The 24,878-nt window shown below is 28.0% G+C and overlaps 1 protein-coding gene across 1 annotated transcript; it reads left to right on the forward strand.

Annotated features, from left to right (window-relative positions):
* The first annotated feature begins 439 nt into the window (after positions 1-439).
* On the forward strand, positions 440-24,690 carry LOC100212802 (endoribonuclease LACTB2). Its single transcript, XM_065796095.1, has 7 exons — positions 440-670; positions 14,583-14,737; positions 14,862-15,091; positions 20,401-20,553; positions 20,910-20,984; positions 21,054-21,135; positions 24,485-24,690. The coding sequence occupies exons 1-7, from the start codon at positions 534-536 to the stop codon at positions 24,532-24,534; spliced, it is 882 nt and encodes a 293-aa protein (XP_065652167.1). The 5' UTR covers positions 440-533; the 3' UTR covers positions 24,535-24,690.
* Positions 24,691-24,878: the final 188 nt, after the last annotated feature.

Raw genomic sequence — 24,878 nt, forward strand, 5'->3', positions numbered from 1 at the left:
TATCTTTCACTTTAACATATCTTCGTTCTTCCTAAAATCACTTTACTCTTGGTCCGTAGAGCGGGTTTTGACGCTCCTTATGGAGCCGAACTTGTCTTTGCGGTCCTTGGTAATGTGGCCTCTATATGGCAATTAGCCGAAAGAGAATAAACCACAATAGCTATTAACGTTTTTGATTATTTTAAAAAAGAATTAATTTTCGTAAATAAGTTTTATATGTTCTTGAATTTAAGCAGAGCGGTAGGCTTTGTTACGAGAATAATAAGTTATCCTTTTGGACTGGTTGCCCTAACCAATAAGCCTTTACACTTGTAAGTACACTCCAATGCGCCTGTCTTTATTTTTAATTTAAAGTTAAATTTTTTTATAATTATATAAACTTTTATTGTATATATGAACACAAATATAACGCATGTTTCGCTCTGCTAAAATTTTTTTTATACTCCGGTGTGGTCCGGTGCGGTCCGGTGCAGTATTCGTATACACCAGCAATTATCTAATTAAAAATTATTTTCTTAGTGACTTGAATTAAAATGGCAGCTAAAATTATGCTTCAACATATACCAAAGCTCGAGAAACTATCATCTAGAGTTTTTAGAGTACTTGGTTGCAATCCATCTGAAATGACTTTGCAAGGAACTAACACATACCTTGTTGGAACCGGAAAAGTGTAAGCATATAATAAATGATTTTTTTTTTCAGTATATGTTTAAATTTAAAGCTTTTAAATGTTTTTGCTATATAGTAGGTTGCTATAGTTATAGTTGCTAAATAGCTAAAAAAAAACATGAGGTTTTTAAAGATGGCTAGTTAGTTATGATCAAAGAGACACCAGATCATATTAATAAACATCATAAGTTTTAAGTTAACAAATGGATATTTAGGGATAGATAGCACATGGATATTTATGGATAGGTAACACATGGATTTAGGATATCACATGAGTAGTATAATGACTATATAAAGAGTTTTGAGTTATGACTGAGTTGATTACTAATAATTCTTCATAGCTTTTTGCTTAGGTGAATTTAAATTAGTCTTAAAAAGAGCAAGTAGTTTTGGTAAATTTTCCAAGAGATAAAATTAACTAAAAAAAAGATTTTTACACAAATTCTTTTTTTTTTGAGTCAAGTTTTTTCTGATAATCTATATTATAAAAATAGCACCAAAAAGTATTAAATTTATTTTTACTAATACTTGTGGTCTAAAAATTTTACTAGATCTATTTGCTGATTAAAAAACATACTTAAGTTCGGCTATTTCGTCTTTAAAAAATTAATGTTCTAGTACCATTGAATTTGCTGGCATTAAAACTCTTTTTTTTAAATATTTTTTTATCTTTTATCTAGGTAGTCAACTTTATCACTTGTTTTTCTGTTAATTTTTTGTTATTAGTCAAATCTTATTTACATTTATCTCTTTCTTTGTGTTTTGTTTCTGACCCTAGTTTGTGCTTAGTGTCTTCTCATTTTCTTTTGTGGTTCAGGCTATACTATGAACTCAATTTTTTTATACTTCTATATCAGATTTATCTATGTTGTATTTTCTTATACTTTTTTCATTCATTATTTCTTCTTTAATGCTGACTGGTTGTTTTTTTTTGAATTTTATTATTGATAGTTCTTAGTTTGATGTTTTTTATTCTCTGTAAAAGTTAAGTCTCTTATATAATCTCTTGAATTAAGGTAAGCATGAAACTTATTTCTTATTTCTAACTTATGTCAAGTTTCACTCTACCTCATGTTTCACTCTACCTCATGTTTTTCTTCTTCTTGTGCATCTTTTGTTATTATTTTTTTTCCCCAATTTTTTTCACTAGAGCAACTCTTCCAAGATCAAACATCTTTTTATTAGTGCAAAAATTATATGCAAAAAAATGATGTTTAATACCAGAGACCTAGGCAAGATAGTAAAGGCCAAGATCAAGACATAAGGCTTCAATACCAAGACCAAGATATAAAAAAGTCAACTCAAGACCAAGTCTTTGAATGGTTTAGATCAAGACTTAAGTTCTTAGAAGTCCAACACAATAATGTTCACACATTCATATATACTATTAGCCCAGTAGCCATATACTATAGTAACAACAAAAGCAACTAAATTAAAGTTAAGTTTACATACTTAATTAAGTACTTTATGTATAAAATAATACAGACAACTATATATCCCTCGATTTTACTACTGATACTTTGACCACATGTTTTCAAGACCATGATTAAAATTCGAAGCTTAAAGATCAAAGCAGTTGAGTATATATCTTGAGACATCTCAAGACCAAGACTTTAGTCTTCAAGCCTACATCATCATACAACCTACATTTTTTATTTTGAAAGTATGGTTCTAGAGGCTTCTGGAAAATCTATAATAACAATAGCAATCTAACTTCTCTTTAATCTTTCATATAAAGACCTGGTCTTATTACCTCTCCCATGGATAAGGCAGAACTATTTACAAGGAAAATTTCTCACTAATTCTTTTTTTTTTGCATCTAATGACCACACTCTTCCCATAGAAACAGAGTAATCTATTGTTAGAGGTTGGAATCAACCTTTTATTGTTGAAGTTATTTCTTACTTTAACTCTTTTATTGTTTGCTCCGGAAAACAGTAAAAGAGTTGAATTAAAAAATCCCTTTGATTCTTGTAATTCCACATAAAAATTATTTTTGTCAATCAGGTGTATTAGCTGATATCTCTTAGTAAAATTCAACATAATTTATGCGCAAACTAAATTCCCTAGATATTTGTAATATGTATGTGTATATGTATATATACATATACACATATATATTACAAATATCTATAAAAATTGTTATGTTATGTATAACTTTTAATCGTTGACCTTTTTTAAAGTTTTTATTTTACGAGAAGGCTTTAAATAAAAAAAAAAATTAATTATAGTGATTGTTTAAAATTAACGCATTTTGTATAAATTAACAAATAATGTTATATATAAATTTTTTTTATGTAGGCATGCATTTTTTATGATAAATTTAAACTTTATTTTTTTTTTGTTTCCATTTTTACAAAGAATTGTTTAAGACTTTTAAATAGACTAAACAGTTGTTTTTTTTAACTTTATTTTTTTGTACTATTTTAAATAGACTAAACAGTTGTTTTTTTTAACTTTATTTTTTTGTGCAATTTTTTGAAAAAAGTTAAAGTTTGTACAATTTAAAAATAATTTATATAGGACTTTTTAATAATTTAAATAAAATTTGTTAATTTTATTTAAATAAACAATCATTAGAAGTAATTTGTAAATGTGTTTTGCGTAACTTTAAAAACATGTTTAAAAAGATAAGTTTTAAAGTAGTTTATTTTAAACGTGATTAAAATGTAAAAGTAACTCGCTTCGAGTTTAATTTTTTGAGTTTTATTTTAGTGCTTATATATTTTTTTTAATATAGGTTTTCTTTATTTCATTATTAATTTTTTTTAATTCCTAGTTTAAGTCTAGCTAGCATTCTATTTTCAGTGCATTTCTAGAATGTTTAAAAATCATCTAAACATCTACACGCCATTTCTGTCCAAGCTTGTGTGTGTATATATATATATATATATATATATATATATATATATATATATATATATATATATATATATATATATATATATATATATATATATATATATATATATATATATATATATATATATATATATATATATATATATTCGTAATATTTCGGCTCATATAGTGAGAGCCATTATCAAACTGATAAAACCATTAAAAAAAAAAAAAATCTTTTGATAATAAATTATTATATATAGAGGAATAGATATTTTAAAATAGCTGCACTCATAGACTATATAACACTTATTTTTTTAAAAAAAAACTGACATTGAATTACCAATAAAATAACAATTTAAAAAATTTTATAATAATATTTTATACTAGCTCTTAGGTTTTTCCTCATGATTTTTTTTTTTTTTAACGGTTTTATCAGTTTGATAATGGCTCTCACTATATGAGCCGAAATATTATGTGAAAAAAAGAAATAAATTGTATGATACCGTATATGATGTTTTAATGCTTATAATATTATTACACATACTGTTAAAGATGTCACTTAAATTATATATATATATATATATATATATATATATATATATATATATATATATATATATATATATATATATATATATATACATATATATATATATATATATATATATATATATATATATATATATATATATATATATATATATATATATATATATATCAGGGCTTGTGATGAAGCGAGCGTGATCGCGCTCCGCTCGTAAAATGCGCCCGTAAACGGTATTTTCAAATGTTCTAGGCGCGATAAACATCGCTCGTTCAGCTTATAACGAGCGTATAAAATAACGCTCGTCCAATAGTTCGGGATCATTTTTTTATTTTCATAAAATATTTAAAAAAGATTTTTTATTAAAGATATAAAATATAAAAAGCACTACGTCGTTCTCTTTTGCACTAACGTAATGAATAAGCAGTTTGAATTCATTAATAGTCACTAATTTCAATTATGGAATGTGCACGTGGAAACACAATGTGAATACAAAAATGCGCAAATAAAATAAGAATAGACAATTAGAAAACCGCTATAAGAAAATTGAAACTGCAGAGTATTATTAATCTTGTGAAAATATCAAGTAAGATTTATTTGATTTGTTGTTTGTAATATTCTGCACATCGTTTATAATAAAAATAAATAATAATAATAGAGTAATTTTTAAATTAGTTTTTGTTTATAGAATAGGTTTTTTATTAGCTATTATTTATTTTAACTCAAATTTAAAACGATTCTGTTGTTTAAAATGTTCGCAATCAAATTCAAAAAGGAAACAAAGTAATGGCGTCAACATTATTAAATGGAAAGTTATTATTATTCTAATTTATTATTATTTCAAATTTTTCTTGTGTTATTTTTTTAAGATAAAAAAAATGTAATTTAAAAAAAAAATTTTAGAAAAAAATTAAATAAATAATTTGAATAAAAGTAAGATATATAAAAACCATTAACCGTTTAATTAAGTTTACAGCGTAACATTTTAAAATACATATATCAAAACAACGAAGCAAAACTAAATCACTAAATTATACTTCAATACTAAATCAATAAGAAGTTGCATTTTTGTTTGATATTATTTTTTTATAACATAAATAGTTAAAAATAAAATCGCGATCTGACAATATACAAGAAGTTTAGAAGTATAAAAATCTAATTCGTTGAAGTAGTTTCATGATTGTGATACTAATTCAAATATTTTTGACGAAAGAATTATGTAACAAATAAAAAAAGATATAAAAAAATAAAAAGCTTTTTATGAGCATCACCTTCAGCAATTTTCATGTTCGCGCCTGCCGACATTATTTCGAGCGCACATAATCACGCTCGATGAAAACATATTCTAATTTTACGAGCGCGATATAACACGCTTGACGATTTTCTTCATCACAAGCCCTGATATATATATATATATATATATATATATATATATATATATATATATATATATATATATATATATATATATATATATATATATATATATATATATATAATTATTTAATTAGTAATTACATCATGATTGGTCATTTTCTATATTTGCTATTCACAATTTATTCTATTTGATGTATGCTATTCATGATGTTCTTATTGCAAATGATTTCATATATTAACAAACTTTGTGTATAAATTTTGTATAGGTGCCTTTTTTAAATTTCATGTTGGTTTTTAATTTCATGTTCTTTGCACCATGTCTTATGGATCTATGAAGATGATTAATTACTTTGGAAGATAGTAAACCACTAATTATCCCACAAGCTGCAATTTTAAAGGGTTTATCAATTATTTTTAACTAACTTCCAGACACTCCAGTCTTGCTGGAGTGCATCATCTAAGTTCAACTCTGAGGTTCTTATTCACTCTGAGGTTTTATTTTGGATATTCACTCTGAGGTTTTGTTTTTTCTGCAAAGTTTATGGAGTCAATAAGTAGCTTTTTATTAATAGAAGGGTAAAAGTCAAATGTCGAAAATAAGGAATTTATAAAAATGTTTGTCAATGATGATTTTGAACCAATTTATTACATTTTGTGTACCATTCCACTGATTTAATTGCAAAATATTGCAGAACAATAGGTTTCCATTGATGCCTATCATAAATCTTTAATTCTCTTCTTATTATTTACCAATGACCAGTTTTGATGGAAAAATTGAGCGGTTTGTTTGATGTCACCATGGGTGCATTTGATGGAGCGGAGGTGTGCTAGTTAAGTGGTATTTTTCTTCTCTTCTAGATTTTGCAATTTTATAAAAGATCTAATTTTGGATTATATAGAGACAATGGCTTAGCCGTGTTTAAAAATGCAAATGGTTCAAAAATGGAAAAAATTAAGAAGTATTTTACTCAAATATTTAAACAAAACAACCTCAGTATTTCCATTCAATCTAATATAAAAATTGTTAATTACCTTGATGCTACAGTTAATCTTACACTACACTTTTCAACCTTACCACAAGTCTAATAGTACATTAAATTATATCAATGCTAGTTCCAACCATCCACCAAGCATTTTAAAACAATTACTAAAGATGTGATGGATTTTTTTGGTTCTTTTTTTAGAAAAAAAATGTAGGGGTCCGTTTTTTTGGGTTTTTTGTGAAATATTTAAAAATTCGTTGTTTAAGCTTTTAAATTTAACTTTAATGGCAAATCTTAGTTCTTATTTTAATTTCTGATTTAAATAGGACAATTAATACTGAAATTTATTGAAATTATTTTTATTTTGATATGCTTTAAGGTTAACACGGTTGAAGCAGTCCTGTATAAAAACTTCTTAGATAATTTTATCTTCCTCAATTTTATCTTTATTGGCTTTAGTGTTATATATTGACACAATAAACATTGTTTATTAACATTTATTATATTTAATTAGATTTAACAATTGATGAATAAAACTTAGCTGAACGATGAGTCAAGCGAGAACGAGTTTTTATTGATGGAACTAGAGATGATAACCGTTTTGAGCAGCGACCATGATAGAATTTGTAGATAAGAGAAAGAGATGCAACTTTATGACAATTGGAAAGAGGCTCAAGCTAAGCAGATAGAGCGGTTCTAACTATGTTTACAATGGGTTTTTGGACCTTGTTTAGAAGAAAAAGAGCATCATTAGAAGAACCAGCATAAGAAAATGACAATCATGATAAAGGATGCTAATTTAGCAATCGATCGTATATTTTGTTTACACGAAAGGTCAGTAGTAAACGATAATCCAAGAAGATGTAAAAAAGAAAACTCAGTGAGAGGGTTGCCATTTATTAATATAGGAATGTCAACAGTATTGTGGTAGTTGTTTGCAGTAAATAACAGAGTTTTGTTAGAGTTAAAATTTATAAGCCAAAATTTGTGAGCCTCTGTTACAGAAGTGAGATCAGATTCAAGATCGGCTGCCTGTTCTAAGCAATCAAAGAGAGAATACTTTTTGTCTAGCCCAGAGTAAAAAGTTGAGTCATCAGCAAAAAGAGCTATTTTAGATGTAAGGTTATCGGGAAGATCAATAATGTAGATAAGAGACAAAACAGGACCAAGGATAAAACCTTGAGGTATCCCAGAAGTTACTGGAAATAAATAAGACTGTCGGGCTTCGAGGATGGTTTTAATAAAGCGGTTAGAAAGAAATGATTTGATAATCCCAGATACACATTTTAAAACAAGCTCATGGAGAAGACCAGCATGCCAAACTGTGTTAAAAGCTTTATATATATATATATATATATATATATATATATATATATATATATATATATATATATATATATATAATAATAATAATTTAAAACATCAGATAATAAGAATTCTCTCAATACTAAAAGTATTATATTATATTATATGCTGATGATGCCGGCACCTATAATCTGGCGAAAATTTCAAATAAGTTATTTAGTATTGAGAGCATTTGTATTATCTGATGTTTTAAATTAGTTTATATATATATACTCTTGTACAAGATGTCAACATTTAAATCATCTATATATATATATATATATATATATATATATATATATATATATATATATATATATATATCTTCCCCCCATCTTCCCCACCCACCCCCACCTTTAGATAAAAAATCAGAACTCAGTTTTTTTTATGTGCTATGGTTATCTTTTGTAAATAATTTAAGTCTAATTTAAGTTTAATTGTCCGATATTTAGTTCATGCTTGAGCTCATTTTCTGTTCAACAGGTCCCTAGTATTGTTTAAAAAATGTTTATATTCAAAAGGTCAACTTGTTACTCAAATGAAGGGAAATTTTATATAAATCTATTAACTAAAAAAATTTTAAATAAAGATATCAAGAAACTTATAGAAGTTCATGTTTTTTAATTTTGATATAAAACTGTAGTTTTTCTGCAGTAGAATCTAAAAATAGATTAACACAAAAGATAACCCCACCACATTAAAAACACTGAGTAGTGATTTTCAATTTAAAGGGGTTTTAAAGCATCATAATATCTATATATGCATACATCTTTATATAAAGAGAAAGGTTATCTTTAAATTATTGAGTGATTTATCTTTGTTCTTCTTTTTGGTAATCAATTATAATTAAGCTCTCCATACAGGGGACAGAAATAAAACCTTAGTCGCCCATTTATTTAAACCTCTGAACCAAATTAGCAAAATTGAAAAAGTTAAACATTCTTTTGCCATAAGATTATGTCTAAAAATTGAACTTGAAAAACAAAGCATGTTAAAAAATTTTGCAAGTGTTCTGATATAGTGTTATATGAAAATGTCTTGATAAATAAATCATGTAATTAGAAAAAAAATTCAGATAAAAAATAAATTACAAATAAATAAATTACAAATCATCAGATGAAGGTGGTCTGGGAAACTCCGTTAATAATAGCATTTCAAAATTTTAAAATTTTCCTTGAAATTAAGTTCAGTATAGGGCATTGACAAATATAACAAACAAACAATGTAAGACTAAATTACTACACAATATACAAATGCTCAAATAAGTAAACAATCTCAATAGATTGCTCATTTTTTTGAGCATTTCAAGTCTGATATTAAATTTGCATGGTATTATATACTAATATATTTACATTATTAAAATTAAAATGGTAACTTTCTTATAGGATGAGAGTAGTTTCTGTATAGAATGAGAGTATCACAGTTGTTAGTACAACAAAGCAAAAAATAAACATTTCCATTCAGCATGCCTAGATATATAACTAACTTAAAGCTAATTTAACTTGTTATTAAAATTTTATGTTAAATCGGTGTTTATACATCTAATTGTGCTTTTAATGGTCATATACTGAAAATATTTTAGAATAAAGGAAAACTATTCCAAAATTTATGCAAAAAAAACAACTAAAAAATTGTTAAAAAAAAGCAAAAAAATGCCAAAAAACCTAAAAAAACAAGTTTTTTTGTCTTAAAGGAAAAAAACGCATTTTTTTGCAACTCTATCAATTACCAACCTCAATTGTATATAGATTATCTTCCAATTCTTCAAGCAAAAAATTTTTCCAAAAGACTGCTCCTATTTATAAAGACGCATTAGAAAAGTCTGGTAACAAAAATTGGACACCTTTTCTTAAACTTAATTGACTTGCATTTTCCATTACATCATAAGCTCCACAAAATTTTCAACAGAAACACAATAAAAATTAGTTACAGCTGCATGCCAAATATTTGATCAATCATTAATTTACACAACCAACGAATTTTGCGCAACCAACTCACCGCTAATGATATAAATTGGAACTGCATTAAGAAAACCACATGCCCGTTAAATAACTTATTTCTATCAAAAAATGTTGTATATAAAACCACTTTAGCATCACCTAATCCCAGTCTTACAAGAAAAGTATTACATCTGTATTAGTGAAAATGCATTCAAGCTCAGGTTTGCAAACCACCTTAAATCATTTAATGCAACCAGGTATAGGAGTGATACAGAACTTTCCAAGGAAATCTGGAAACATTAAGATGCAGGTAACATGCCTATAATTAAGTGGAACATAGTTAAAAGATGCCAATCTTATAACCCATCTACAAAAAAGTGTAACCTTTGCATCAATGAAAAATATTTAATTATGACGTTTGATAGTTGATTACTACTTAACAAAAAAAGTAAACAAGTTTCTGCTTGTAGGCATAGGAAAAATTTTTTACTATCTAACTTTGATTCTGGTGATTAGCAAATATCGGATCATGCATACTTGATGTCAGATGCCTTTGCAACACTAAACTTGTATTTTTTATAACGGTTTTTATTTTATATTTGAATAATATGGCTGATGATTGCCGAATGGCATGAAACTTCAAGTTCCATTATAAAGTTGTATTTTTCATTTAAATTATTTTAATATATATATATATATATATATATATATATATATATATATATATATATATATATATATATATATATATATATGTATATATATATATATATATATATACTCATACAATTACACTGATAAACAAATAAAAATATTTTGTGGAAATCTTGTTAACTAGGTGATTTTTTAAGACAAATTAAATAAGCTAATTTCAAATATGCAGACCATTTTTTACCATCAGGTCAAGTTGTAAAGATATTTGGGTTCAAATCTTTAGTATTTGGGGTAAAGTCCCTTATATTGTCGAAAAAAAAAGTTATTCAAAAGTATGTCAACCTGGGTCTTAAAAGAAGCGTATTTTCATATAGATTTTTAAAATATTATTTGTTAGTAATAAAAATAAGTACTTTTTGTATTATTGCTGAGAAACATTTTGTTAAAATTTTTTTTAAGAGTCTTCAGCATTTTTTCACAAAATTTTTTTGTCAATAAATTTTAAGGAAAAATTTTTTCTTTTAAAATCTCTATGAAAATACGCTTCTTTTGAGACCCAGGTTGACATACTTTTGAATCACTTTTTTTTCGACAATATTAGGGACTTTACCCCAAATCATTAAGATTTGAACCTAAATATCTTTACAACTTGACATAATGGTAAAAAATGGTTTGCATATTTAAAATCAGCATATTTAATTCGTCTTAAAAAACCACCTATTTAACAAGATTTCTACACAAAAATTTTATTTGTTTATCAGTGTTATTTACATGCAATTATACTGTGGCGCTAATCGGTCATTTATTATAATAATGTAATGCAAATGACTTTTAATATTAACAAACTTTGCATGTTTTCAAAATTCTTTAATCTGTTTAATAAGTACTTATCTGAATTTTGTTTTCCCGGTAAATAACATCTGTGGTCTAGCAAACTTTAGTGATTGCTCTTCAACTATTGTCCAATCACTCTTTTTACCATTATTAGCAAGGTCTTTGAAACTTTAATTAACAAACTTTGACATTTTGAGTCTAATAAGTTATTTTGATCATTTTATTCTACTGCTGAATAGTTAGTTGTAATAACAGAAAGGGTCTATTGTGCAATAGATGGAAGCTGTGAGGGAAGGATTATTGCTTTTAACATATCAAAAGTTTTTGATTAAGTCTGACATACTTGTCTTCTTCATAAGCTCTTTTCATATGGTGTATAATTTTTGAATCATTCTTTTTTAATTGCAGTACAAAAGTTGTCACTCTTCTTCATTTCTTCAATACTCTTCTTCATTTCCAATAACCTCTAGAGTATAACCAGTTATATACTTGGTTCCATGTTGTTTTATCATCTACATTAATGATCTGTATGATAGTATGTAGATACTGCCTCTAAAGTGGCTCCTAGGGAACATTAATGTCTCAGGAACTCTCAGGAAAATTAATATAGATAAAATATAACACAGGATCAAAAATGGAACCTTCTGGTAGCCCAAAATTTACTTGAAGAAAAAGAGAACATTATTTGTCTAGAATAACTTTAGTACTATGGTTAGAATAAAATAGTTTAATAATTATAAAATTTTCCCAGGTACTATATGCAGTAAGCTAATGGTGAATACCAGCATGCCAGATTTTTCAAAAGTTCTTGATATGTCAAGAGTATTAGCCCTTGTATCACCTTCTATCTTATCTTTCTATCTTCTATCACTGCTATCTAATTTTTAACTATTTCTAAAGTTTTATCTTGAACCTTTATATAACTATTACACTTTTAATTTCTTCTATATACTTTTATAATACCTGTTATTGATGACTTTTCTGTTTTATTATTAAGTCAGTAATTAAAGAGGATTAAAAAAAAGAGAATTCTGTATTGATTGTCAGAGAATAAGTTGTTAGACTGAAGCTTTGACATTAGTATTTTGTTAATTAAAGATTCAAATAATAGTACGAAGACTGATTAGGCGATACTTAGAGAGGTTAGAGTGATCTCCAGAGTTTTGAAGTTGGAACCACAGATGCTATTTTCCAGCAAATCGGAAAACAATATTCAGTTAAGTACTTGATAAGTAGTTTATATGGTATTAAAAAATTTTCTAGAGAATATTGCTGTAAGTCTGTGACCTGGATGTTTTCCAGATCAAAAGGTGAAGAAGAGTTCAAGAGAACACTTACATTAGCAACAAAAACAGGCGTGATTTGGATGTCTAACAGTGGATAAACCTGTTTGTTAGCGAATTCTGTATGTTGTAAACCGTAATAAAGCTAAACACAGTTAAAGAACTATAGAATGATATATATATATATATATATATATATATATATATATATATATATATATATATATATATATATATATTGTAATAATTATATAATTAATATCTTCAATTCAACTAACCGTATAATTTTAAATGACGTCAATTACTGAGTTTATAATAAAAGTTAAAATATAACAGTGTGATTATCAGATTCAATAGATAATTTGAGGATAAGCTCTTGCAAATAGTTCTGTTTTAATAAGGTAATAAAATCAGACTTATGTATAAGAGGTGTGTTAGACTTTTGTTAATATCATTGTTAAAAATATTCCATAAATCTCTAGAATCTGAGATAAAGTACAAGATAATGTAATCTGAGAATAATAACCTTAGTATCAGCCTATACATTTTTGCACAATGCTCAAAATATCAGCTATGTATTATATCAACTATATATTATAATAATAATCACATATATCAGCCATACATTTTTGCATAATGCACAAAAGAATCTTTCAGTCACAGCATTTAGCAAGTCAACCTTAGAGCAAGAGGATTGAAAACTGTATTGATTGTCTGACAGTAAGTTATTTGACTCAAGATGGGATGTGAGAAATTTGTTGATCAAAGACTCAAAGACCTTGCTAATAACAGATAGAAGACTAATCAGACATTAGTTGAAGGGGCCAGAATGTTCTCCAGAGTTTTCAAAAATTGGAACCACAGATTTTATTTTCCAACATGCAAGAAAACAAGATTCAGACAAGCACTTATTAAATAGTTTAATGAAAATTCAAGAGAGTTCTGGAGAACAATTTTATAAGGCGTTGACAAGAATGTTGTCTGACCACAAGCCGTGGAAGAGTTTAATTGAGATTTGACTTTAGCAATGGGAGCTGGAGTGACTTGAATGTCTAACAATGGGTTTATCTGTTCAAATGGAATGGCTATTAGATTCAAGAGTCAAATTAGAAGAAATGTTTTTTGCAAAAAGTTCTGCCTCATCTTTGGGTGGAATAATAAGATCAATCCCATGAATTAGAGATGGAATGTTAGACTTATCTTTGTTAATGATGTTGTTGAAGATTTTCCACAAGTCTCTAAAGCCTAACTAACTTCTGAGATAAAATACAAGATTTGGTAAACTCGAATAATGGAGCTTAGCATTAGGCAGCACCTTTTTACATTGATTTCTTGCAATAATAAATAGGCATTTGTTCTTAAGAGTAAATAAGTTCTTTTGAAAAAGATGAAAAAAATAATTGCGATTAGATATAGCAGCTGCACAAGAAGGTGAAAACCATGGAGTAAGATGAGGCTAGACTTGGAACTGACATTAAGGAATAAAAGCCAAGTGGTTTGTTTTCATTTTTCATTTTTATCACTAAAATAAATTAAAATTTTGTTTTTTAAGGGATATTTGCTAGAAGACTTGTTTTCATTCTTCTATTTAGTAGACCATTTTATCAGTCTTGTTTTGAAAAAATATGTACATTTTTTCTTAACCTAAGTACAGATATTTTATTAGGAAATTCCCCATACAACATATTTGTATTTGATTTTGATCAAATGTATTTAGCCCCAACCCTGATAGTGTATAACACTTTGAGCAATAAGCTATGCAGTTGCCTTATTCCTGCTAATTAACCAAAAGGTCATATCAAAAGGTCATATCAAAGGGCTCCATGTGTGACCTCAACAATTCACATCACAAACACTAACGCTAGTTTTCTGCTTATCCTAAATGTCTTAGCTTTAGAGGTCTTTTACAAAACAGTTGCTGGAGACAGTTAACACATTTTCATGTTCAACCTCAATCAAATCAAGCTCAATATTTTTTATGAGAAACCATCTTGAGTCTTTACTCAACCAAGAGCCTTAAAGCAGAGGGTGTTTTAGAGGGTGTTAGTTTGTCCGATCTGAAAGCTTAAGTTTTTAATTATCATAAGTTGTTTTTTTTATTTAATTTTAGTAAAATATTAATTGATACTGGAAGTGAAAATGTGCCTGAATATTTATCAATGTTAAAAGAAGCTTTGGATGGTGGGGCAATTCAAGAAATTATACTTACACATTACCATCTTGACCATGTTGGTGGAACGCCTGGTGTTCTGAAATTAATGCAAAGTACAAAAAGGTTTTTTTTTTGATTGGTCAATTAATTTTATTGATTGTAACAATTATTGTAGCAAAATTTGAGTATTTAAAAAATAATATTTGTGTCGATTTTAACTTTTGTTGTTTTTTAAAGATTACAAGTTACCAATACTAAAGTTTTTTCATGATTTGGATGAAGAGTTTCAAAGAGCAAATCCTAATATTACTTTTACACATGTGAAAGATAAACACATATTCTCTACAGAAGGAGCAACCCTTGAAGCAATTTTTACACCTGGTCATTCATCAGACCATATGGCATTGTTTTTAAAAGAAGAAAATACACTGTTTACTGGAGATTGCATTTTAGGTCAAGGAACAGCAGTAAGCATTTTAATTCAAAATTAAAGTTTATGTGTATATTAAAGTCATAGCTAGTGGATTTTCTTATTGAGGTGCTGGATCAATAAGAAAATTATGCCCCTTCACCACATTCAAAAAACAATTGATTTAAGGTTTATTATGTATTTCAATTAAAAACATAAATTGACTTTTCTGGGTTTTAAACATTTGAAGTTGACATTCGTATCACTCCAGCTTCTGTATCTAAAGTGATTTCCTGCTTAGACTTTTCTACCGCTAGTGGCCCTGACAACATACCTGTTATAGTCTTGCAGAAGTGTTCTCGGGAGCTGTCGTCTATACTTTCAAAACTATTCAATCAAGTGCTTATCAGATTCTTGTTTTCCAGCCTGCTGGAAAGTGGCATCTGTTATCCCTATTTTCAAAAATTCTGGAGAGCGATCTGATTTGTCTAACTACCGTCCCATTAGTCCTTTTCCTATCATAAGCAAGGATTTTGAATCTTTAATTAACAAACAATTAATTTCTCATCTTGAATCTAATTACTTACTCTCTGATCATCAATATGGGTTTCGATCTTCTTGTTCTACAGCTGATTTACTAACAGTAATAACTGATAGGTTTTATCGTGTATTAGATAAAGGTAGAGATGTTAAGGCCATCGCTCTTGACATTTCTAAAGCTTTTGATAAAGTTTGGCACGCTGGTCTTCTCCATAAGCTTTTTTCTTACGGTGTGTCTGGCAACATCTTTTAGATTATTGAATCTAAGATTATAGTATAAAAGTTGTCCTCGATGGACAGCACTCTTCTTCTTATTCTGTAACTTCAGGGGTTCCTCAAGGTTCTATCTTTGGCCCTATACTCTTTTTAATTTATATTAACGATCTTCCAGATATTCTCACATCTAAGGTGGCATTGTTTGCTGATGATGCTACCATTTATTCTTGTCGTGATAAGAAGCCAACACTCTCTGATTGCTTGGAGGGGGCATTTGAGCTTGAAAAGGATATCACTTCTGCTACAGCATGGGCATTATGAACGGTAATGTAGTCGATGAGTCATCCACTCTTCACCTTCTAGGATTAACTCTTACTTCTGATCTTTCTTGGAAACCGTCCTTGTATGGAATACTGTTGTCATATCTGGGGCAGATCTTCTAATGATGCCATTCTCTTTTAGACAAGGTGCAAAAACGCAATATAAACATAGTTGGATCTGTTCTCGCAGCCAACCTCCAACCATTATCACATTGTCATAATGTTGCTTCTCTCTCTCTTTTCTACAAATACTTTAATGGGCACTGCTCTAAAGAGCTAGCGTCTCCTGTGCCATCTACTAAAATTCATTCTTATGCTACTCGTCATTCAATTAAGTGCTCCAAAAACTCTTATTTGTCTAGAAAACTCTTATTAGGCTAACCACACCTGAACAGCTCTTATAATAATCTAAAATTTAAAAATGACAAAATATAAAAGTATTAACTTATTGTTCATTTGTGGATTGACTTAAACTTTTAGTCAATAAATAATCTAATGCTTATCAGTGAAATTAACCTATTCATTGATGGAGCTAATCTGACCATTCAATGTAGTTAATCTGCCCATTCCTGGAATTATTCTGCCCATTCTGGAGTATTCCAGAATAAGTGCAGTAGTTTGTTTTTTTATTAGATATTCATGTTATGTTTTTTATATATATATATATATATATATTCATGTATATTTATATAAAAACATCATAATGATCAACATGATCATGATCATCAAGTTTTATCCTCCCTTTTTTATGCTGTTTCTTTAATATAAATAATCTCAAGCATTTTCTTTCTTTAACTTGTTCATACCATATGTAATGCATTCTCTACAAACTTTCTTACTTCTCCCTCAACTATTTTCTTCTGAAGCTGCTACCTCTCTTCATGTCCAAATTACTTTAATCTTCTCTAAAAATATATATTGTTCAAACCGATGTTTTTGCGAATCTAAGATTATGGCTCCTTTTATTGTCTTCTCAGAGTCATACCACAAACACTACACCATATAAATAACTAAGTTTATATAAATATATAAATATATTGATTGCCAGCATCTCAATAAGTAGCAAATATATTTGTTTATATCCATATATATTCATATAATGAATGCATATATGCACCTCTTACCTAACCTCCTGGATCCAAGCAGGTATGTATGCTTTTATTCCATCTCGTAGGTTTTAAGTCAAATTCATTCTACTCAATTTTTTTAATCACCTTGTGCAATTGCTATATTGAACCATAATTATTTTTTCATCTTTTTTACAAGAACATCTCTTTTGAGAACAAATGTCTTTTTATTATTGCAAGAAGTCAATGTAAAAAATTTCCTGCCTGATGCTAAGCTCCGTTAACTACAGTTTACTAAATCTTGAATATTATATCAGATGTTAGGTTCTAGAGACTTTTGGAAAATCTTTAACAGTTTCATTACCTAAAGTAAGTCTAACATTCCATCTCTAATTCATGGATCTGATCTTATTAATTTTACCCAAAATAAGGCAGAGCTATTTGCAAAGAACTTTTTCCTCTAATTTGACTACTGAGTCTAATGGTCATATTCTTCCTAACACTCCAGTTAAACAGATTAACCCATTGTTAGGCATCTAAATCACTTTAGCTTCTGATACTAAAGTCAATTCTCAATTAAACTTTTCTACGGCTTGTAGTTCACACAGCGTTTCCATTATAGTCTTACAAAAGTCTTTATTTCCAATAACTTTGAGGGTTACTGGAAATGAGAATGGTTACAATTGCAATATTATTTGCTCTTACATTGTTTCTCAACTTTATACTCTTGTCTTGACAAAGTCTTATTAATTGCTTCAAACAAGCAGCCAATCTTTACTCTGATTACTTTTCTATAACAGCATGGGGTTTGGACTTGCAGTGGCTTGTGGGTTTAACTCCAAAAAAAACTCAATTATTTACTGCAAACAATCATCATAATAATGTTGACATTCCTATATTGATAAATAACAATCCTCTCACTCTCAGGCAAGGTCCAAAAGCCAATTGTAAATGTAGTTGGACCTACTTTATCTACCATCCTTGAGCCATTTTACAATCATCATAAGGTTGTATGTCTTTCCTTTTTTTACAAATATTATCATTAGGGTGGAGTGAAAATAACTTTTTTCAGAAATATGACTATTCTCCCTGATTTCTATATTAGTTAAAATAAAAATAAAAAAATGAGACTAAGATTAGCAAAATTGGACAAGAATTACCCCCTGTAGCAATTTTAGGCTAATATAACTTAATATTGATAGCAATAAAAAGAACTTGAATATTAGGCATGTATTAAAATCCATGCTCTACTTTAGGCATGTATTAAAATCCATGCTCGAGTTTGAATGTAAACCATATTTCTAAATTTTAGTAATGGTATTTAGTTTGAATTAATAATATTATTTATAAATTAATAATATTTAATAATATTAGAACTTTATTATGTAATACAGTTTGTAATAACATAAATTAATCTAATATGGTATGTGTTAAAATTACAAGTAGAGCATGGGTTACATGCATAATATTTAACTTTTTCTGTTTATACAAGATAGCCTACATCCTAAAAAAATTTTAATTACTATGCTGTTTTAAAAAAATTTTTATAAAGTTTTTTGCATACTTTATGTTAACATATTTTTGTTTTTGAAAAGATGAAAATTTAATATAAACCTGTTTTAAATTTTTTGGAAATTTAAAATGGATTTAAAATAAATTCCATTTTTGATTATTTTTAACAATTAAGATTTATTGTGGTCTTGAAAGATAAAATCAATTGCAATGTTATACTGCAATTATTTGTACAATAATACACCCCTAATGATATTTTTCCAAAATCAGGGTTAAATCTAGAGATGTAGTCAAGACAGTAAAGGTCAAGATTAAGACTAAGACCAAGACATTTAAGTTCAAAATCAAGACTTCAAGACCAATAACAAGACATCAAAAAGTCAAACCAAGACCCAGATTAAGACTTCGAAAATTTTCACCAAAATCAAGACATATTTTTAGAAGTTTAACACATAATACTCATGCTCAAACGTGTGTATACTATCAGACCTTTAGTTGATCATTTGACCATTTATACACGTTACTCTATAATAAAAGATGAAAATACAATTATGTTATCACAAATGTATACATGTATAATATAATCATGTTTATTGTGCAGAAAGCTGTTGCAGTCTTCAATAGATAACTTTAATAATAACAATGTTGTTTTCTTTTGGCAACTATATTAGTCACATACTATAGTTACGAAAAGAAAAGAAAAAATTTAAGTAAAGTTTACATATTTTATTTAAGTACTTTATGTAAGAAGTAAAACAGACTACTGTGTATCACTTTCATAACTTTTATAACATGTTACTCTTAGTAGTAGCAACTTATTAATAATTACTAATCAATTGTGTTGACAATAAAGGTTCGAGAACAAGATCAAGATTGATTCTCCAGGCTTTCAAGACTAAGACCAAGATAGTTAAATGATTCTCGAGACCAAGATTAAAGTCTCGAGATCTACATCTCTTAGAAAATACTAGTATACTTTAGTGATTAAAGTTAATATTTTGGATACTGATGATGATACAGTATCATATGTATACTGATGTATCTAAATGATTTAGCAAGTGAAAAAAAACTAAATTGATGAATTCCTGATAATGAGAATAGTTATGATCTCAGAAAATGCTATTTGCTACAAAAAAAGGCATGGTTTCTTTTTGTAGCAAGCAGCATTTTCTGAGATCATCTATTGAATATTGATTTGATACATGATATAGAATTATATTAATCATGAGAAAAATAAATAGCAAAATTTTCATACTTTTCTCTGTTCAAAAATAACATTGTGAATAATCTGTCAAGATGATTTAGACTTGCAGATTACAGATTTATTGCTTGAAATTTTAATCAAAATAAATGATATCAAATTTTAAACTAATAAATCTGATGGTTTTATACATAGTCATTGTAAAAAAAGTAAGCAATGAATCAACCTGTTTGTTGGCTATATCAAGTAGAATGCAACTACTGGAATGAAGAGATGATATTGATGAAAAGTTTATTTTATAAAAAAGAATTTTTTTAAACAAAATTAAAAAGAATAGATAGCTAATAAAATTTTTATGATTTTTTAACAAAATGTTTTTAACTTAAAAATTTTATGTTTCATTTTGAATTATAAATTTTAATTATAATTATATTTTATATAAAATTATAATTAAAATTATAAATTTTGAAAATTATAAATTTTGATTATAATTTTTAATCTATTTGTTCAGGTTTTCACTGATCTACACGATTATATGAAATCACTTGAAAAACTTCTTTCATTCAAAGCAGATGTTATTTATCCAGGTCATGGTCCTGTTATTAGTAATCCTCAGATCAAAATTAAAGAGTACATTGATCATCGGAATATGCGTGAAGCTCAGGTAATTTTAATATATGAAAGCTCTTTTTGAGATCATTTTAACATATGAGTTCATTTATTAGTTTTTCAAGATATTTGAAAAATTAACTTTTTTGAGTAAATTATAATTTACTCAAAAAAGTATTGTTTTTATAAGTATCTCTTAAACCTTTTTTTTTAAGGCAAGTAATTTATTTATTGATTTTACAGTTGTTGTTTTTTTTTCTCGTTTTCTAATAATGTAATTTATCTCCTCAAGGCTGAGGTATTAGCTGTAGTCAAAACTTTTAAAAAAAAAAAATTTAATTTTTTTTTTTTTTACCGAGCCAAAATTAATATAGATATTGTTTACTTTATAAAAATATTTTTTACTTTAAGATTTTTTCAGTCCTTAAAGTTAAAAAGTATGGAGAGTATATATCGTCAATTCAAATTGTTAAAGAAGTTTATCCGGTAAACTAAGTTTCACATTTTAATTTATTATTTTGAGAACACTTTTGTAAAAAAAGATTTTTGGTTTAGGAGTTATCACCTATGCTTGAAATGATGGCTAATGAAAATGTGAATCATCATTTAAAAAAACTTGAAAAAGAAAATAAAGTTGGTAATAAGCTAGTTTTTGTTAAATTTAAATGAAGTTTTTATTTAAAAAAATTGTTTTGTAACCACGCGAGGAAAGTTTTTAAACATAATTTTAAAAAAAATGTACGAGCATGTATATATATATAGAGAGAGAGAGAAAGAGAGAAAGAGAGAGAGGACTCGTAATTAGGGTCAGCATTCGGCAATGCCGACCTGAAAGTGTTTTTTGCCAACCTCGTTTCTATCTTTTATGGTTTCTATCTTTTATATATTTTTTTGCCAACCTGATGCTGACCTCTAACACTTTGAGATTCCCTTTGTTTGCAATGTTTCCCTCTGTTTGCAATGTTTTACAAGCTGACAATTTATTTGCGTTGCATGACCAGGAGTATGACTAGCTGGTCCATCGCATGAAGAGGAGGAAAGCAACTTAGGTGGGTGATGCCAGTTAATGACATTAACCTGACGTATTATTTTAAGCTGCTGCTAAGGATCACTTGTGATCCTTCTCTCAATTATAGTGGTAAGTCAAGGTGCATTATGTCTATCTTTGTATAGCAGTTATGAAACACAAAATGCTTTTGTATTTTTTCGTTAATTTCAGCTTAAAACCTGAATATCTCCCACTTGATATGGTGACCATGATTGAACTGCAAGTTCTAAATGCATGTTGTGTATAGCAACTTTCTTATATTTAAACCTCTGTGTTGAAATGCTTTTTAAAAATTTCAAGTATTTGATTGGCCTTTATAGCAGCAGAATTTAACTTTAAAGTCATCTAAGATGAAAGTATGCCTACATCCTCAACAGCTTTATTAATATCAACTTGTAAAAAATCAACATCAAATGGCGAGCTGATAACTCCAATGATTTTGCTATCATCAGCATATAATTTTAATTGCTATCATCATCAATGCCACCTTGGATGTGAGAATTTTTGGGAGATCGTTAATGTAAATTAAAAAAAGTATAGGCCCTAAGGGAACCCCTTAAGTTACTGGAAATAATGAAGAATGCTGTCCGTCAAGGACAAGTTTTGTACTACGATTGGTATAGAAGAATTCAATAATCTTAAAGGTGTTACCTGATGCACCGTAAGAAGAGGGCTTATGGAGAAGACTAGTATGCTAAAACTTATCAAAAGCTTTAGAAATGTTGAGAGCGATAGCTCTAACTTCTCCAAATCTATCTAATGCATGATAAAACCTATCAGTTATTACCGTTAACAAATCAGCAGTAGAATGAGAAGATTGATTGATTGATATTTATTAGAACATCATATACATGTTCTAAAGGACATAAAGGCTCATACAAAGATGGACACTAACAGCATGCTCATAAATAAATTAAAATAATAATAATAATAAAATAAAATGTCACTTCAAAACCAATAGCAAAATTATAAAGAAACAAATAGTTGTTCCTTTTACAATATGTATTTGTTGAAATCAAAATATTTAATTTTATTTTTAAATGTTAAAATATTGTTTGCATTCACAGCTTCCGAGGTCATATTGTTTCACATGTTAGCAACTTGGTAAGAAAAACTATATTTTCTTAAAATTATTCTCTTAAAGATTGAAATCTATAATGATGATCAGAAAGAAAGTTGTTAGATTAAAGATGAGAGATTAAGTGTTTGTTAATTGAAGATTCATAAGCCTTGCTTATGATAGTAAGAAGACTAATTGGCTGGTAGTTAGACAAGTCAGATTGCTCTCCAGACATTTTGAAAATAGGGATAACAGGTGCCACTTTCCAGCAGGCTGGAAAGCAAGACTCTGATAAGTATTTGTTAAATAGTTTTAAAAGTATAAATGACAGCTCTGGAGAACAATTCTTCAGAGCTATAACAGATTGTTGTCTGGACCACTAGCTGTAGAAGAGTCTAAAAAGGAAATCACTTTAAGTACAGAAGCTAGAGTGATATGAATGTCAAGCAATGGATCAACCTGTTTGTCAGCTATACCAGGTAGGATGTAATTAGTGAAATCAAGAGGTGAGATTGATGAAAAGTTCTTAGCCAACAATTCAGCTTGGTCTTTAGATGAGGTAACAAAAACTGAACCATGCAAGAGATGTGGAATAACAGATTTCTTCTTATTACAGACATTGTTAAAGATTCACCCGAAGTCTTGGGAGCCTAATTTTTGAGATGAAATTACAAGATTTCGTGACCTGAGAATAGCGGGTGTCCAAAATTTTGTTGACACATATTGAGAAATGGTGTCCAAAATTTTGTTGACACATATTGTCCCTCATCTAATTTGATACAATTTTGTTGATGGGCACATTGGTGGTACTGTGTTTTAAGTGCCTCACGAACTTTCCTGCCAAACTTTTTAGCAACAACATTTAGAGTTCTGCAACTGTCCCAGTTAATTTGTTGTGCACAATGTCTCATGTGTGGCTAATGCATATTGTTCTTTTTTATTTCCTATTGACTGTTTTTGTGTTGTTGCATGCGTGTTTTTTTTTTTTTCTTTCACTTTTCATTTTTGTTTCACATATATACTTTTTGCTATAATGGCATTTAATAAGGTAGACTCCTGGGTGGCTTTTCATTTGTAGTTTGGATTCTTGATATTAATATTTAGATTTCTTGATATTAATATTGCCTCTAGGTTCAAGTTTGATTTGAAGACCGTTTTATATCCTGCCTTCCTAAACACCTTACGTAATTTTGGAGACAACATTGGTACCCAAAGTAATGAAATCGTTGGATACGTACTGGTGATGTTTTCAATGTTTTTAGTAGTCACTAGTGATTTTTTGTTCTTTCGTTTTTATGAGATTGAACTGTTTGCAGCCATTTCGACAAATACTTGAATAAGAAATTTCAGTTCGTTTTCTATATGTTTCTGACTGCATACATTAAATGCTCTACGTACGAAACCTTTGAGAGATTTAATGTATGCAGTCAGAAACATATAGAAACGAACTGAAATTTCTTATCCAAGTCGAAAATGTCTACAAACAGTTCAATCTCATAAAAATCATACTTCAAATCAAACTTGAACCTAGAGGCAATATTAACATCAAGAATCCAAACTAAAAATGAACGACTTCTGGCGCCCCTACGTCAGAAAAAGATGAAACCATCCCATTGACAATAGAACTGCCGTTTAAAAATAAGACATAAACAAAAAACTTTCAAGCTGACGCTTTTTAAGACGCTTGTCACAATATATATATATGTGTGTGTGTGTGTGTGTGTGTGTGTGTGTGTGTGTGTGTGTGTGTGTGTGTGTGTGTGTGTGTGTGTGTGTGTGTGTGTGTGTGTGTGTGTGTGTGTAATTTACGTTTTGACCCACCCTAAAAGATATGTATATATATAATATATATATTTATTTATTTCTCAATTACTTTAGTTACTAATGGCACTGGATGGATAGTAAAAGCAGTATCGGCTTCTTTGTAAAACCACCGGTTGATCGTTTTATTGAGTTTTTTGAGTTCTTATTTTTTTAAATTAATTTATAAAATGGTGTCAAAATATGTATATATTATTTTTGTATATATTTCATGTTTAAAAAAAAATCTTAATCAGATTAGAGAATTTAACTGGTGATTGTAACCAACGTATTTGTCCTTGTCCCATTGTCTTGTACAAATTGTTCTATAATTTCCATTTATTCATGTACAATTTATTTTACTAGTCTAACATTACAAGTCCTTTTTAATTTGATAATTTTGTTTTAAATGCAAGCTAAAATTTCACGATAAAGTTGTAAACAACAACAACAACAAAACATTAAAAAGAAA

The sequence above is a fragment of the Hydra vulgaris genome, chromosome 04, assembly GCF_038396675.1.
Source record: "Hydra vulgaris chromosome 04, alternate assembly HydraT2T_AEP".
Taxonomy (NCBI): Eukaryota; Metazoa; Cnidaria; class Hydrozoa; order Anthoathecata; family Hydridae; genus Hydra; species Hydra vulgaris.